This window comes from Carlito syrichta, unplaced genomic scaffold (genome assembly GCF_000164805.1).
Source record: "Carlito syrichta isolate Samal-C Ts95f unplaced genomic scaffold, Tarsius_syrichta-2.0.1 Scaffold90614, whole genome shotgun sequence".
Classification (NCBI taxonomy): domain Eukaryota; kingdom Metazoa; phylum Chordata; class Mammalia; order Primates; family Tarsiidae; genus Carlito; species Carlito syrichta.
Genome location: NW_007034710.1, coordinates 603705 through 621026, shown reverse-complemented (window position 1 = coordinate 621026; position 17322 = coordinate 603705). Strand labels below are relative to the sequence as shown.

The window sequence follows — 17322 nt, the reverse complement described above, 5'->3', positions numbered from 1 at the left end:
AAAAAAAAGAGTAATTCGTCCCCTTTTGAAACAGTATGCAGTGTTGATTCAGTTTAGTGCTGTGATTTGGAAGGCTGTGAAGCCTAGTTGAGAACTGTAGTCCAGAAATGGCCGAGTAGGTGAGCAAGGATTTTGTTACTTGAAGTGAAAAAACAGGTAGTTTTCCATTAGTAGCAGCATAAAATGTTTTGTACGAGATAAGCCTTAAGAACATTTCTTAGGCCTTTGATACTATATAAACAATGATGTAATTCTGTCCTGGGAAGGGAGTCTGGAACTGTGTGATGAGCTTACTGTGCAGACTAGATGGAGGCTAACACGTCAAAGCAAGGTCTGTCTTGGAGCCCAGGGTCCTAGCTAGTCAGCCACCTCTGGTGGCATGTATGGTTGTCTCTGCCTTTGGCAGAAGATGTACCAGGGTCAGCTGTGTGGCAGATAAGCAGACCTTGGAGGCACAGATATTTTAGCCACCACCATCAGCGTGTTTTGTGGAGAATCAACCAAAACCCAGTTTCACTGTAAGCTTTGTGATTCAGGGTGGTGATGCCATTTTTTATAATCATGCCTCGCAAGAAGACTCCTTTGGAACGCAGATCAGCCCTGGTGAAATGGCTTTTGCCTGGCATCTTCCAGGACCGCTTTCTCAGGTGGAAGGGGACTGGCAGCTGGAAGTCGGCCTCGGTGGTCATACTAGACTGGAGGTGGCCATCACCTCCCACCTTTCTTCCGATTTATTTTTTGCGAAGTGTGGTGGCAGCCCTAGATTGATCTTCCTTTGCGTAGGGATTAGTCACCAGAGGCATTTCTAGTCTCATAGTAAAAGCAGCCTGTGTGAGGGAAGCGAGGGCATTCTTGGGTGTTCTGTGAGGCAGGGACTGAGATGTAAGTATATCCAGAAGAGGTTGAAAGAGGGAAATGAATGGAGAATGTGGTTTTTTACGTCTTCATTTGACACCAAAAGGTAGATAATACCAGGCCATCTGACCCTCTCTGACAGGTAATGGAAACCAAAGAGAAAAGGCACAGACTTGAATGAGCTAAGGAGGCCTTTGATTTAAGTGAAACATGATCAAAAGTATATTAAGGAGAATTAGAATTCAAGTGTTCGATAGATATGGCTAAAGGGAAGTAAGCCACAGAATTACTTTTATATTAAATCTCTGTGTAGCGATAAGGCTGGTTGTATCCTGTTTTGAGCAAACTAAATAACAGTAGTCCCTCTGCGGGGGATTGACCTCAGGACCGCTCCCATACCAGAACCTGAGAATGCTCAAGTCAGTTGTATAAGATAATATGTTTGGGCTGGGCTTGGTGGCTCAGCCTGTAATCCCAGCACTTTGGGAGGTTGAGGCAAGTGGATTGCCTGAGCCCGCGAGCTCGAGACCAGCCTGGACAATTTGGTGAGAGCTTCTCTACAATAAATAAAAAATTAGCTAGGTGTGGTAGCACGTGCCTGTAGTTCCGGCTACTAGGAAGACTGAGGTGGAAGGATCGCCGGAGCCCAACAGGTCAATGCTGGGGTGGCCGTGAGTGTGCCACTGCACTCCAGCCTGGGCGCCAGAGTAAGACTCCAACTCAAAAAAAACAAAACAAAAAGGATGATGTATTTGCATATAATCTACACACACCTTTCCATACTTGAAATCACTTCTAGATTACATATAATACCTAACACAATGTAAATACCATAAGTAATTGTTATACTGTATTGTTTTTAAAATTTGTATTATTATTTTTTATTATTTTGTTATGTTTAATTTTTTCCTGAATATTTTCATTCTGTGGTTGGTTGAGTCCACAGATGTGGAACCCGTGGATATCGAGGGCCAACTGTATATAAATCAAAACTGACATAGGGTCAACTGGAAGTGATTCTTTAGCAGAAGATCCTTTACTTTATCAGGAGATTTAAGGTTAATTCTCTTAAATAGTAAGTACCCTAGAGATTTAAAAATAGGATGTGAATTATAAAAACTTGATTTACCATCAACTTTTCCTAGGAATATATCTGCTGCATACACTGCCTGTCTGTAGTCAGTGTGTGAAATTATAACCTGCTAGGGACATTTCAGACAACAGTTTCACGGACACTTTAAATTAGAAGCAGCGGGATGTGGTATGTCGGTAGCACTCGAGTATCCTGAGGAGTGTTTCCAAGGGCATGTCCTGTAACAACTGAGAAAATAAAAGGCACTGACAGATCAGCTCTAATCCCCCATCTCTGCTCCAAATTGCCTTGTATGCTGGATACCTGACACCCTGATTTCCAGCATGGTATATTTTTTTCTTCTCCTCCAAAAGCAGGAGTAGCCCAGCTGGATGTTTGGGTTCAGTCTGACACATTTGATTCTTCTTAATCAGTCTGATCAGCCTCTGGACTGAGCTTAAGTCATCTTTTGGTCTTAGAGATTAAACCATGCCTGCCCTCCAGCGGTGTGACCAGGATGTGAAGGAGGACTGGAAAAAGCTGAGGATAGGAGCCAGCCAGAAACAAGACTAAACTGATATGAAACTTAACCTGGTTGGGAGCTTGTGACAGGAAGACTTGTGTTTAGAAGTCACTTTCTCTTGTGCTTAAGTTCTTCCAGGATTCACTGTTCCTAATGAGGTTAGTGGCATATTTTGCCACAATACCGTTTGAACACTAAAGTTATTATTGGAAGAGAAGGCCATTGCTAGGCAATTTCACGCCCCTTAACTTTTTTAACCGCCACATATGTACCCATCCCTCTTTTCTTCTCACTTCTGAAATAACAATCAGGTTTTTTGGAAGAGGAGCAATTTGCCATTCACAGCAAGTAACAAATAACAGATACTTTATGTGGACAATGAAGGTAATTATTGTGATCTCCTGTCTACTAAGCTTGTTCCAAACCCCGGCTGTTTCTCTGAGGGAACTGGCACTGGATCCGAGTGGGGGCCTTCCACACACACACACAGGCGTATGCAGGATTGAGGGTGAGGAACTGAGTCTCCAGGACCCTTGTGTGTGACAGTGGGGAAGTAAGTGATTTGCTACCATGGCATAGACTTCTTGCATTTATTTGAACAGGAGAGAGAGCAGAAAACCAGAAATATCACAAGCTCCACTGCTAAATTTGACTGGCTTAAAGAAAGAAACATCACAGGTTTGTAGGTTAGTGCTGGACACAGGATAGGCTCTGGGGATTATTTCTAGGAAGACAAAGGGGATGCTGATTTAAAAAAATAAGCCCCACTTTATTCTGATCTTTTTGGTGGGTTGGTTCCCTTGTTTCTGCTGTTTACAAGAAAAAATTAGCTAAGCCGGGCTCGGTGGCTCAGCCTGTAATCCTGCGCCTTTGGGAGGCTGAGGTGAGTGGATTGCCTGAGCCCGCGGGTTCAAAACCCACCTGGGCAACTTGGTGAGACCTCATTTCTACAATAAATCAAAAACTAGCCGGGCGTGTTAGCGCGTGCCTGTAGTTCCGGCTGCTTGGAAGGCTGAGGTGGAAGGATCGCCGGAGCCCAGCAGGTCTAGGCTGCGGTGGCTGGGAGCAGCCACTGCACTCTAGTCTGGGTGATAGAGTGAGACTCCAACTCAAAAAAAAACCCCCAAAACTAGCTAAGAATCAAGATGTTAGCTAGAATGCAGGGCAGAGGTTCAATGTAGCTTGCTCATCTAAAGACCATTTGAGGAATAATTCCTTTGGAAGTGGGAGTCTGGCACCAGAATTCTAGAATTGCAAGGCTGTGGCAATCTGGTGAACCCAATCAATTTTATTTGTATACAAGGTCACATCCCATTTGTCTATCCCAAAGGGGGTTTGTTCAGTCCTTGAGTGGCTACACTGACCAATAAAAGCCGGCTGCTTTCTCCAATGGCCCAGCCTTTCCTGTGCCCCTGCAGGAATCTCCACTGGCCAGAAGTGGTGACTGGAGAAGGAGAAGGGAATTAGGCGGGTGTGTATGTTTTTGCTTGATGAAGCTCCCTCCCACCCTTATTTTTTCTAGCCTGGACACTGTTATTCTGTCCCTTAACACATTGGAAAGGAGAATCATAATGACTTATTGTCACCAGAAGAAAATAATTTTTTTTTTTGAGTTGGAGTCTTACTCTGTCTCCCAGTCTGGAGTGCAGTGATATGCTCGTGGCCACCACAGCCTCGGCCTGCTGGGCTCAGGCGATCCTTCTGCCTCAGCCTTTCAAGCATTTGGAACTTCAGACGTGTGCCACCATGCCTGGATAATTTTTTAACTTATTGTAGAGATAAGATCTCACCAAGTTGCCCAGGCTGGTTTCAAACCCCTGGACTTAGGAATCCTCTCGCATCTGCCTCCCAAAGTGCTGGGATTACAGGTGTGAGCCACCACACCTGGCTGAAAATAACCGGTCCTTGAAAACAGTCAGTAGCACAGTACTTTGTGTTAGCAGCTGTTGGTGAGACCAAGATTGGAGGAGATGGGATGCCCTGTGAGGTTTCTAGAGGAGGTATAAGATGTTCATGTGGTTATCACACCATGCTGCTCCAGGCCAAGGGACTCTTCCCTGGGAACTCTGTTTCTCAAATAAATTTCCAAGTGTACTTGTAGGACCCCAGTTGAAATAAGAAAGACCTTTGGAACTGAGGAGTGATGGCTTTGGGCTTCTAGTCTCGGCCGGAATGCTAATACAAGTCTGCTGAGAGGACTGCCTCTTGGTTTTTGTCCCTGCCGTGTCAAGTGTGAGTTCAGTTCTGATGCTCTTAACTTAGAAGAGCCCCAAACTGGCATGTCATACTATATAAAGCAAAAGATGTGTGAAGAATGGTTACCTCACACCATTTTACTACTGGCTTTCAGGGGAATAAAAGCTTTGATTTGGGGATTTCTGTGGTATAGCCCCCCCCCCCCCCGCTGATTCAAGCTACCATCGCGACGTCATTCAGCATAGTTGGGAGGAGACATGCACAATCATGTGAGCTGGGGCCTCAGCACACCTGAGGCACCCTGTGTGTACCCCTGCCCTCCAGCCACCGGAGGCTGTTGTGTATGGAACAGGCTGGTGGCTGAGTCGTGGTTCACATGCAGACGGTTTACGTCTTCCCCTGCTTCATTTGCCCTTGGCCCAGGGAATGAGCTACATCTCAGCCAGAGGAACCACTACGTTGGACTCAAAGAAGGCAGTCATCGGCCCTGGATCCCCCTCGGGTCCATCTGAAAATTGTGGTGGCTAGTAAGGGCACACCCCCGGGGTGATGGGCTCCCTCAAGGGCCTGACTTCCTCTGTATCTGTCAGACGATTGACCCCCTTACTCCGGTCACCGGCAAATACCAGCCCACCCGCAGCAATCTGAGTGTCTGTTTTGTCCACATCACTGTTACTTGAACTTTCACGCTCAGGTTATGAAGGGACCAGCAAAGGAGGCAAGGAGGCTTGGCATGTGGTGGCACACTAGGGACAAGGTCAGACACCACAACATGCTTTGCAGTGTGCCTCTGCTCTGGAGCCAAACCCCTGGATTTAGTTTCATTCGCTTTCATTCTTAGAGGGATTTGGGCGATTTCTCACTCCAGCTCCTTTGCTTGGAAGGGGAATGGGAAAGTGGCCTTGGGAGTGCCTCAGGGAAAAGGTACCCAGTTTGCGTGGCTTCCCACAGCCCAGATGCCTCCCCTCTCCTCTCCTCTCCTGCTGGACGTGGCTGTGCAGGCTTCTGACTGCCACGAGGCTGCTGAGGCACTGATGTGTAAGGAGAGAGGCTGGGGGAGCACAGGGCTCAAGGCAACAGGCAGGACAGCATCTGGTTCCTGCCAGGCTCTGCCCAGTGCCAGACAAACAGGTTTGCCTGAAGATTTTTTTTTTTTTTTTTTGAGTCAGAGTCTCACTCTGTTGCCCAGACTGGAGTGCAGTGGCTGCTCCCGGCCACTGCAGCCTCGACCTGCTGGGCTTCGGCGATCCTTCCGCCTCAGCCTTCCGAGTGGCTGGAACTACAGGCGTGCGCTACCATGCCCGGCTGATTTTTGATTTATTGTAGAGATGAGGTCTTGCCAAGTTACCCAGGCGGGTCTCGAACTCGCGGGCTCATGCAATCCACTCACCTCAGCCTCCCAAGGCCCGGGATTGCAGGCTGAGTCACCGAGCCCGGCTCCTGCAGATGTTTGACAGCTGCTCCCCGGCCTTGCGGGCCTCCCTCTGCCTCTGGACTGGGCGGTGGTCTCGCCATGGAACGCATGTCCAGGGAGAACCAGGGCAGGGGCTAGTGTGGGCTTTGAGTTCACCCTTGAGTCTCGGTGTTCACACTGTTGCCTTCTCTGTCTCTTGCAGTAGTATCTTGCCTTTGAGTAACTGTCCCCAGCTCCAGTGCTGCAGGCACATTGTTCCGGGGCCTCTGTGGTGCTCCTGATGCCCCTCACCCACTGTCGAAGATCCCCGGTGGGCGAGGGGGCGGCAGGGATCCTTCTCTCTCAGCTCTAATATATAAGGTAAGGAGGCCCCTGGGATGCAAGGTTTGGGACAGAGCCTTCTGACTCCACTGACCTGCTGCTCGGGGCAGTACTTCACGTTCGGTCGTCTTCTTGGGCCGGGCCCGTAGGGGGCTGCGAAGGATTCCTTTTAGCCAAGGTTGCCTCAGGGCTTTTTGGGAGTAACCGAGGGAGGTCAGCACCACTTGCTGCCTTTTGATCTGCTGTGATCGAGGCCCAGAAATCGGTTTAGCATCCCCCTTAGACTGGGAGGGAAAGTGAGCAGGACAGCTGAGTTCCGGTCTCTTGAGACGTGCTCAGTGGAGATAACGTGGACCCCACAGTCCGCCTGGAAGCAGACTTTGGCTGATTGGGATCCCAGTTAAACCCTCACACGTGACCTCCTTTGTTTTGTTTTGTGTCGGAGTCTTGTCGCCCAGGTTGGAGTGCAGTGCCATGATCACGGCCACCACAGCCTTGACCTTCTGGGCTCAGGTGATCCTTCCACCTCAGCCTCCCAAGTAGCTGGGCCTCAGGCATGCGCCACCATGCCTGGCTAATTATTTACTTATTGTAGAGATGAGGTCTTGTCAAGTTGCCCAAGACTCAGACAGTCCTTTCACCTCTGCCTCCCAAAGTGCTGGGATTATAGATGTGAGCCACCATGCCCGGCCCCTTCCTTATTTTCTGTTTCCTTTTCAGAGAAGGAACATGGTGTTGGGGGAAAGCCTGGGCTCTTTGGAGTCAGGGAGACCTGGGTTTGAATCTCAACTCTGCGGTTTACAACCTTTGGAGCCTTAGGCAGCTTCCTTAATTGTTCTGGGCCTTAGTGTCTGAGTTAAAAGGGAGAGATTCGTGCCATCTCAGGTGCTTGTCCTGATGACGGAGGTAATACATGGATATCACTTGATACTTGGCACCTAGTAGACACCTGGTGAGCAGTTCCCTTCCCACCCTGCTGGCTTTTACCACCATCAGCTGGTCTTACTGCCTAGCGAGTGATGGCTCCACTTAGCCAGCATGCAGCTCTCCGCTTTTGCTGTGCTCTTTCCCGTGCTATCCTGAGACTGGCCAAGGGGACTCCCAGCATTATCTAGGTTAGGCGTGGATGATGTGGCCAGAAGCAGTAGAGATCTGGTCCTCTGTCCTGCTTTCCTTCCCAGGACGAGAAGCTCACTGTGACCCAGGACCTCCCTGTGAACGATGGAAAGCCTCACATTGTCCACTTCCAGTATGAGGTCACCGAGGTGAAAGTCTCTTCCTGGGATGCAGTCCTGTCCAGCCAGAGCCTGTTTGTAGAAATCCCAGATGGATTATTAGCTGATGGGAGCAAAGAAGGGTGAGGAGCCAAGAGCTGGGGAGGGAAAGGGCACATGGGGGGGTCCCGCTCCAGAAAAGGGTGGGTGTCTCTGGGGGATGACAGACTTGGAGGGGCTCTGCACCCTCTCCCCTGGCTCTAGACTTCCCAGGCAGACACCGTTTTGTAACAGTGTATTTTTAGCCAGTAAAACAGGCCTGCTCCAGGTTGTAACTAAAGCAGATCATTATCACTTTAACCAAACGCTGGCCAGTTAATCGCCCCATAGTTCACTCTTCCCAGCAGACACTAATTCCCCCGTGAGCCACCATACCCTGGTGCAGTTCAGGAGGCCAGAAAGCTCAGAGACATAGTGGAATTTCACTGGATTGGGCTAGATCCTCCAAGCAGCCAGGAGTGGAAGAAACAGTCCTGAGGACAGAAGTCTCATGTGGCCCCATCTTCTTGAGGAAAATCCTCTTAGGCAGTGTTAGGACCCAGTGTCCCTCTCAGTGGCAGGTGATTTTAAATTTGGGAATCTGGGGGATCCCCAAAGAACTGGGCTCTAAGCCCCAAACTCCTTGTGAACATACTGACAAAGATAGGCAGTGTTGCTTTCAGATGAAGAACCCCTGTTACAGGAGGAGGTAACAGCATTTGTTTAGGAGCTGCGTGGCTTTTTCCCTCTGCACATGGGGCATCTGGGGTCTTGAAGTAGTAAGCTTCAGAAAGGCCTTTTTTTAGGGGAGGGGATGGGAAGGAGATGGAGGGAGGGTGGTGATGGGGCTGAGTAGTTTTCTTGGCTTCCTGCAGATTGTTAGCACTGCTAGAGTTTGCTGAAGAGAAGATGAAAGTGAACTATGTCTTCATCTGCTTCAGGAAGGGCCGGGAAGACAGAGGTGAGGAGTCAGAGCAGCCTGAGGCCTCCAGCCCAGGCAGTGGCGTACTGGGGAGAAAAGGGAGCTCCTGTGCAGTGAGGTGGGACTCTTTTGAGTTTGCCTTATCCTGAGGGGAGGACAAGTGCCCAACGAGTGCTTATGTGTTCTTTGTTGGGGTTTCCCTTGGCTGGAGCCCACCTGTGTGTTTCTCATCAGAACCTTCGTTGCACTCTCTTGCAGCTCCACTCCTGAAGACCTTCAGCTTCTTGGGCTTTGAGATCGTGCGTCCAGGCCATCCCTGCGTCCCCTCTCGGCCAGATGTGATGTTCATGGTTTACCCCCTGGACCAGAACTTGTCCGATGAGGACTAATGGTCACAGAGGATGCTTTGCCCAAGAGCCACAGTGGGGGAAACGGGGAAGTTAGGCGGCCCGAGACAGAGGAGAGAGCTCCTGGCTGTCTAGGGGAGGCCGCTGAGGGGCTCAGGATGAGGGTTGCCTATTGTGTTCTCGGAGTTGACTTGTTGAAATTGTTTTCCATAAAGAACAGTATAAACATATTATTCACATGTAATCACCAATAGTAAACGAAGATGTTTATGAACTGGCATTAGAAGCTTTTTAAACTACGCTGTGTGATGTGCTCTATCTAGCCTAGGGAGGACATTGCCTCGAGGGGAGGGGCTGCCTGGGTCCAGAGGCCTGGCTTGGAGGGCTGGTGGGCGGCACGGTCAGGCTTGGGTCCCCCTGCTGTTGGGCTTTGTGTTTTGCTTACTCAGACTTGTGCATTTTCTTTCTTTGTCATGCCAGGGTCTGCAGAGTGTAGGCTTTCCGGGTCCTGGGCAGTGTCCTTGAGTTGTTTCTGACACTCTACCCGGGCTTCTCTGTGTGCATTTGTGTCTGGCCTGGAGTAAGCAGGTGTCCTGACCCCTCCTTCTTTACAGCTTAGTGTTATCCTGGCATTTGGTTGAGCTGGCTTAATCTGTTTAATGTTATCAGTGCATTTTAAATAGGGGCATTGAGGCTTACTCCCACCACCAGGGCGTTTTTGGGGGGCACCTGGGCCTTAAAACACTAGCCAAACTCCAGTTCTCAAATCACCGCCGGGACTTCTTGCTCCTGACTGCAGGCCTAGACCCCAAGGTCTCTTTCTGGGGTCACGAGAGGGCAGAGTGGAAGGGAATGGCAACTCGGGGCCTGGGAGTCGCGGGGCCGCGTCCTTAGGGACTGGGCCCTCTGGCTGGCTAAGCACAGTGCTCACTGCCTCCCTTGCAGGTTCCAGGCAGTGTCAGAGCTCTGCAGGCCTAGGGACGGGGCAGTGGGTGTAGAAGTGGCCTATCCTTTCGAACAAACAGCAAACAGCTCGTTCTAAGGGGAGAGGAAGGGAGCGATCTAGACTGGGTGAGGGGGATGGGACATCAGGGAGGCGAGTGTGTTGTGTTACTGTGTCAATAAACTGACTTAAAGCTGTGGTTGGTCTGTTCTTTATTCCTGTATCAGGACCAACTTCTTCCACTTCTGTTGAGTCCAGTGCCTAACGTAACGGTGTGGTGCATGCTCCTCGGGAAGAAAACTGCAGCGTAGCGGGGCAGGTGAACAGGCTGAAGACTCTTGGGCCATGTGCCGCTGTGAAATGCGGGATTGCCAGGAGTCTGGGACGCACTGCCAGACCCTCCTGAGAGAGACACTGCCTCCACCTAGGAAAGAGGCGAGGCCCAGGATCCAAGCTGTCCTTGGATCTTGCTGTTTGTTAGACAGAAGGCTGGGGCCTGAAACTGGGTTGGCTTTTGCACGGAGCTGCCCGACATGCCCACTCCCGAGGTCCCTGTCATTGTGTCCGCTCCACAGTCTGCTGGATAAGCTCTTGGCGGCGCGGGAGGAGGCTGGAGTCCCCTTTACCATGGTTCTTGATTTCTGAAGGGGCTACTAGCATTTTTCCCTTTCTCCCCGTTTTTCCACGCATAGGGCATGTTCTTCCACCTCCCGTAGCTTTCCAACTGTCTGCTGCTGAGCTGCGGCTGTCACGGTGTTCTTCGTGGAGGTTGCTTGTGTTTTTACCCTTGGCCAAGTCACTAACCTTGGACTCCAACTGGCATTCATTAAAATCGATGCACTCCACCTCCCCCCCCCAGGTGTTAGCAGAACAAGTCTGGGACCAGAGGCATTCAGCCAAGATCAGAAGGGTTTGACGATGTCCCCCACTGAGCAGAGAAACCCCTAAAGGCAGCCTGAAGGCAACAGGTGGCTTAGGGTTCAGACACTGAACTCGAGTCAAAGGAATCCACAAGACGGGGATAAAGAACCAAGACACGATTCAGTCCTATCGCTTCTCCAAGACCAGCAGAGTGAGTGGGAAACGTGCGCTTCTGCTGCCACCTGTTGGTGGCTCCTCTCCAATACAGCCAGGGTTGGAGGGGCTGCACTGGAAACACAGGCACCCAGTCAAGATTTCCCCTCCCCAAAAAACTGACGCTTGCAGACCACTGACAGGAAAGAAACCTCAGGCCCGGAGGCTGCACTCCGGTTAAGCGACTTGGAAGTTCGGCTGTTTGGGGGTGGAGCGGGATAGGGAAGATGCGTGAAAGGCAAACTAAGTCTAAATGTAAGAACAGGGACATTAAAAACTTTATTCAATAAATACAACAAATAATTTAAAAATATACTTCAATTCCAAAGCCAATTGAGGAGAGGAGAAAGAGGCCACACAATGGTTTGGGGGGGCTGTGTTTCAGAATGCCCCACCCTCTGAAACTCATCGAATGCTCTTGACCCATGACCCTCAGCCCTTGATCTGATGGGGCCGCCACGGGAGCCCACCAGCCAGGAATGGTCCTCTGGGCCCTGGGTCAGGCTGGGATGTGGAGGGAGTCTCGGGGTAGCTTCCTACTCGTGCTTAAAAACCATCCATCCACCCTAACTCCCAGGCAGGCTTAAATAGTGCAAACACTTAGGCAGAGAGCTCCCAGCTGCATAGTTTCACGGGTGAGTGTCCAAGCCAGGGCCTCCGAGAGGTCCCAGAGTGCCCAGGGGTCCGAAGCCACTTTGGTGAGTGGGATCTCGGGTGAAGAGGGAAGCCAGGTGGAGGATGAAGCCCCTGGGCCAAGCCGGCGGCCAAGCCAGGAAACAGTGCTGGGCAGAGAAGGGCTACAGGGTAAGTAGTCTGGACACTGGATGCAACAGCCTGCCGTGATCCAGGGAAAGTGAAGCAGAGGATGCGAATGGAGCAGGACCGGGAGATTGGAAAGCCGAGGGAGGACAGAAAAGCCGGGAAGAGGAGGAGGCAGCTCGGCAGCAAACTCCAGGAGAAATAACCAGCAGCCCTCACAGATTTGTGATTGTCTCTTAAAAAGATTTATTTTCTCTTCTTGCCTGAATGTACAAAGGCAAAAAGAGTACAGTTTGTATATATATATATATATATATTTATATATATATATAAAAAAAACAAGGAACTTGGTAATGTACACTTTACAGAAGGGAAGAACCGGGAAGACTGAAATGAAATCCAACGGGTCAACGCCAACGGAACAACAGCTATGAACAGCAACACGGCCCCTCCAGCCCGGGCCTCCAGCTTGCCCCAACCGCTCCCAACGGGGGGCTGAGCACCAAGGCAAGCGGGTGGGCTGGGGCAGGAGGGGCTGGGGACAGGGCCGGGGGGGGGAGCTCGATCCCAGGAGAGGCCCGTGGTGGGTGACCGGGAAGCTTCCTGGGATGCCCTTGCAATAAAACAAATGACAAAGGCCCACAGTCACGGGCCAGCTAGCTGCCCAGTTGAATCTTGGGGCATCAGAGTAGACAACGGGGTGGAGACAGGATACGTGGGATAATCAACGCGGGTGGCCCCAAAGCCTGTATACAACAGTTCTCTAGCCCTTCTGCAGTCTTAGCTCCAAACTCCCTAGCTGCGTCCCCCCTCCCAGCCCCTTGGAGCCTGGAGCAAAGAGATTCGAGAAGTTGCCATCTCACGGGGCTGTCCTACCCATCGGCACAGGGTCCCTGGACCGTAAGATGTGTGGAGAGAATGGGGTCCATGTACAGGGCAGGAAGAGAGGGCGGAGGGAGGCGGCACCCCTTGCGCAAGCCCAGAAGAGCAGCTCTCCCAGCCGTGGCCCACCCACCTGGGGAGGGGAAGCCCAGTGAGCGCTGTCCGTGAGGACCCTGGCCGGGGCGGCTCAGAGACAGGCTTGGCCTGGTGGTCTGGGTGCTCGGCAGCAAACACCTCCAGCCTTTGCCGGTGGCAAAGGGAGCCCTCGGCCAGCATCTCCGCCCTCTGACTAGGGCCAGTGCCCCGAGTCTCCTCCCCACGCGGAAAGGCTGGAGGTGGACAGCAAGTCCTTCGCCCTCACCCCCGCTAAGGCTCTCCAGGCTGCTGCTCCACGTGACTTCAGGCAGCGGAGACGACTGGCAAGGCCGGGAGCCACAGTGCCGTGGAGAGGGGAAGGCAGTGCCAGTCGGCCGCTCTCTCGCCTGCTCTTCCAGCAGCCGCTGCTCTTCCAGGGGGACTGGGGGACAAGGTCAAAGAGCCTCGTTTTGAGGGAAAAGGAAAAAAGCTGTTTCCTCCGCAGAACCTGAAGCTGCCCAGCTGACACAGAAGCTCCTCCGCAGTTAGAGAGCAAGGTGGGAAGGGCAGGAGGCAGGGCTGCCCAAGGAGACACAAAATTACTCCGAGCGGCTTCTTTACAATATGTACAGAGTACACCGTAGGCCAGCGCCACAGACACAAGACACACAGCAAGATTTCAAAACAAACAGGAGCCCAGGAGGGCATACTCAGGCTAACGCTCAGTCACTTTCTTGGTAGGGGCGACTCGGGTGGGGCGGGTGAAGGTGTCCACACCAGCTCCTTCCACAGGCAAAGGGGGCCACCGCTCAGCACTGCCCGCAGGGGCAGTCGGAAACAGTGAGAATGAAGGGCATGGGGGAGGCCGCTTGGGGGCCTGCCAAGAGGTCTAAAATCACGCGTTTTTGGGGAGGCTCAGAGCCCAACTTGAACAAAAACCAGGATGTGGAAACCCAGCCGAAAGGTCTGTAGATCAGAGGGGCTCGCCTCGGGCAAATGGCCCTAAGCCTACCTCTGTGTAGGGCTCCGGGGTTCTTGGAAACCAGCCTCTACCGGGCATTGTGCTTGCTGTACCCTCCGGCCTCCCGTTCTCCAGACTGAGTCAGAGCCAAGTTCTAGCTCTCACATCGTCCCTTTTGGCACTCTGGTCACAAACTCCCCTCTCTGGCCTATGCTGATGCCTGTCTTTACCACTCTCCCCATCCCAAGGGTCAAGGAAAGACGGGGGAGGAGAACAAAGGGAGGATGCTACCTCAGAAGCAAGAAAGAGCTAAAGCTCCCCACACACACCTTGGGTGAGAATATCTCCAGTAAAACCACCGAGTCCCCATCACTCCCCCAGGGCCACGAGCAGGAAGCTTCGATGGGAGCGCCTTTCTGAGGACAGGGGAGGGATGTCTGCTGCCTCAAAGCACAGCTACATGAGGACACTCTGTGGCTCTGACAAGTGATGGTGTGGATGCGTTATCCCAGGGCCCAAGGAACACGTGACCTCCCGTGGCCACTGGCCCCTCAAACAAAGATGCGTGTGGAGAGAAACAGCTCGTATTGGCACACACGGAGGTCACAGGTGGAGCTCTACCAAATCGGGTACTTGTAGACAGAGGAGTCAGGCTGTAAATGTCTGGGTCCCTCAATGAGGAATCTGGGTGAACGGGCATCTCCAAGGACTGCCAGGCGCTCCCAGGGCCTGCCTTCTGGGCCTTGCCCTAAGGTGACCTGGCAGACTCCAAGGTGCCCCATGCGGGGCGGGGCACGATTTTACCTGCCTGAGTCTTAGGAGCCAAGCAGGGGAAAAGAAGAGGCGAGAGCAGTGTGGGGATCCCCCCTGGGAAAGGCACCAAGGGGTCAGGGGGGAAGACAAGGCCAGGGGTTGGGGTGTGAAAAGCAGCAGGACTGGGGGATGGGGGTTGGACTTCACAGACTCCATTGGCTCCAGGTCAGCTCACTCCCGGCTCCCTGGGCGCCCCGTGCTGGTGGTGGAGCCCCTGCCCTCTGCCCGACGGGCAGCTCGAGGCCACGGCAAATGCCTTGGTCTTCCTCTCTGGGCTCTGCGCGTTTCTGTGTGCTCACAAAGGGGGGAGTCTCCATGTCTGAAGACCTTGTTTTCACAATTACATCGAAAACAGCCCCCGATTTCTTTCCTGAGATTCTAATTCCTCCACGTGCTGCCACTTCCCAGGGCACAAACCACTAGGGAGATGCAGAATCTGGTGATGGTGGTAATGATGGTGAGAGGGGTATGGCTGCTGTGCTGTCTTCAGACCTTACCCAGTCTTGGGGATCCCTCCCTGGTGGGGGGTGGGTATTCCCCCGGCAGCAGACCAGGGGACCAGGGAACAGAGCAGTGACTTCTCTGGGCTGAGGCCACGTTCCCCTGGTTGCTCCCCGTGCCTTCATCTCCACGGAGGCCGCAGCGGTCACGACTGTGGCCGAGAGAATAAATATTTTGCTAAGTACCAGCTCTCCAGCTCCTGAGGAAGAGGGTGGGTCAGGGAGTCCGGAGGTCTGGTAGAGGCGAGACAGCCAAGGGTCTGCCTTCGCCACGGCGGGAGCGGCAGACAGGACGATCAACACCAGTCGGCTGATGTCTAAGTGGCACCTCCAGCACCTCCTCGGTGAGCCGGTCCGGGCCCGGGGAGCTGACTTTATCCGGGCACTTGGTGTTCTGCAAGGGAAACACGGGCAGATCAGCAGGCGCTGAGCCTGCCGCGAAACAGCCACAAGGTGGCGCTCCGGGAAAGCGATCGGCGGGGCGGCCAGTCCTGGTCCCGGGGGTTCCCCAGGTCTTCAAGGACGCCCAGGGCCTCGTGGGAGACTCTCGGGCAAGAGGCGCGGCCAGGCTCCGCCGTTTCCAGGCCCCTGACCCCACACAGCGACTCCTCAGCCTAAGCTCCACAGGGATTCTGTGATGCAGGCGGCAACCGTCCCTACGATAGCGGCCCCAAATTAACAAAAGTCACTTACCGTTCTCACCTCCTGGGGGGTGGGTAGAGTGAGGGAGTTGAGCCTTGTTGGCTGGCAACAATGGCTGTAGAAGAAAGCCCTGAGTGAGCGGGAGAACAGGTTAGTGTGGCACTCCCGTTAAGACCTCCCGCTAAACGTTTCCCGTTAAACATCTCCCTTGTGTTTCAAGGTGCTGACAGAAAAAAAATCTGATACACGGCCAGACATAGAGGTTGGGGTTAGATAGCAAAGCTCTACTTTTCAGCTGCTTATTTCTCTTTGGCTGTGGGGAACACCTGTTCCTTATTCAACCGAGTATCAAAGCCAATATTGTGGAGGAGTTTGAAAGTCCCTAAGCTCCAAGGGAGGAAATAAATGTCATACGAGCATGCTTTAATGACTGTCTGCAGGAAGCTAGGCCTCTGCAGATTAGCATTTCAAGTAAAAAATTTTTAAAAAAGATTCTCATGGGGCAGGGAGGGAGGCCCCTTACTATGGGCACTATTACCAGTATAGGCAGAAGATAATAGGGGGTGGGGAAAACAGGCTTACCTGCTGCGTAGGGTAAGTTGTATTGTGCTGGGAGCAATGAGTAGCCCAAGTGGTGGTGGTGGTGGTGTGTGGACATCAGACGCTGGGAGGGGGAGCTGCGAGGCCGGTCCACGCTCCTTTCACCCCCGCCTGCTCCCCCGACGCTGCTGCAGCTGCCACCACCCCCAACTACCCCACAGCCTCCCCGATCTCTCTCCTGAGAAGTTTTATCACTTATCTGGAAAGGAAAGCAGACAGGCAAAAAAAGCACGACGGTGAGATGCACACCCGGGCCCAACATTAGGCTTCCCTGAAAGTGCAGGACAAGAAGGGTCAAGGAGATGCCCCGATGGGGCTGATGGCAAGGTAGCCAAGCTGCACTGCCCACCTCCCCCCAGACCCCGGACGCGGCCTCACTGGCGTGTGGATAACAGCCAGCATCACTGTTCTCCCCTTACCGTGGGAGACTTGCTCTTGTAGTGACTGGCATGCTGCTGCAAGATGTCCAGGGCTTTGGACTCTGAGCTGGATTTACAACCAACACTGGGGCTGGCTCGGGCCTTGTCGGCATCTTCACCACCTGAGACCTTGCTGCCGTATGGGGAGAAAGAGTAGCTGGAAGGCAAGTAGGAACCTGGGGAAGGAGAAATCAGGCAGTCAAGAGGACTGGAGAGGCGGAAGAAACTGCTTTTGGGAGCTTGGGTCGGTGGGCACGAGCTTTCCTAGGCACAAGCTGAGGTATTTCCTACCATGATGTCTGCAGTTGGACTACTGGCTTGTCCTTTCCTTACTGAACTCTGCCTGAACAATTAGCTAAGGGATATTAGGAACATGGATGGCCCTGTATCAGGCAAACTGTTCCAGATCCATGATGGCTCTGTTTTTTCTTTTTTTTTTTTTTTGAGTTGATTATCACACCTGCATCCAGTTTGATTCTAAGAATGGTAAGTATCAGTACAGGTGATCATAATATTTAGTGTGAATGGTAATTGAAGCTTGAATCCCATACTTCTTTAATTTTACTAAGGAGTTTTCATAGAAATAAAATTCACTTACCTTTTTCATATTTTCCACCAATTTCATATATTTTAAATTTAGTTATGAGTAAATATTGACGTGCGTTTTGCTATACTAAGCATGTATTTTGGTTGCATATTAAAATAATCAATAAAAATCTCCTAACCATATTTTCATATTTCTTTTTTACAC

General features: G+C 52.1%; 1 protein-coding gene across 2 annotated transcripts in view; it reads right to left on the bottom strand.

Moving 5' to 3' along the window:
- Positions 1-14874: 14874 nt before the first annotated feature.
- The window catches only part of ZNF609 (zinc finger protein 609), a 243532-nt gene continuing 241084 nt past the window's right edge, over positions 14875-17322 (bottom strand). Inside the window, exons 6-9 of one of the 2 annotated variants that reach the window (XM_008058728.1) lie at positions 16572-16747; positions 16135-16351; positions 15604-15682; positions 14875-15304 (exon numbers count right to left, since the gene is read on the bottom strand). In XM_008058728.1, coding sequence (XP_008056919.1) covers positions 15609-15682; positions 16135-16351; positions 16572-16747 — 467 coding nt within the window. In that variant the 3' untranslated portion in view covers positions 14875-15304; positions 15604-15608. The remainder of the gene's footprint in view (positions 15305-15603; positions 15683-16134; positions 16352-16571; positions 16748-17322) is intronic. The other variant, XM_021712633.1, reaches the window with a different exon arrangement.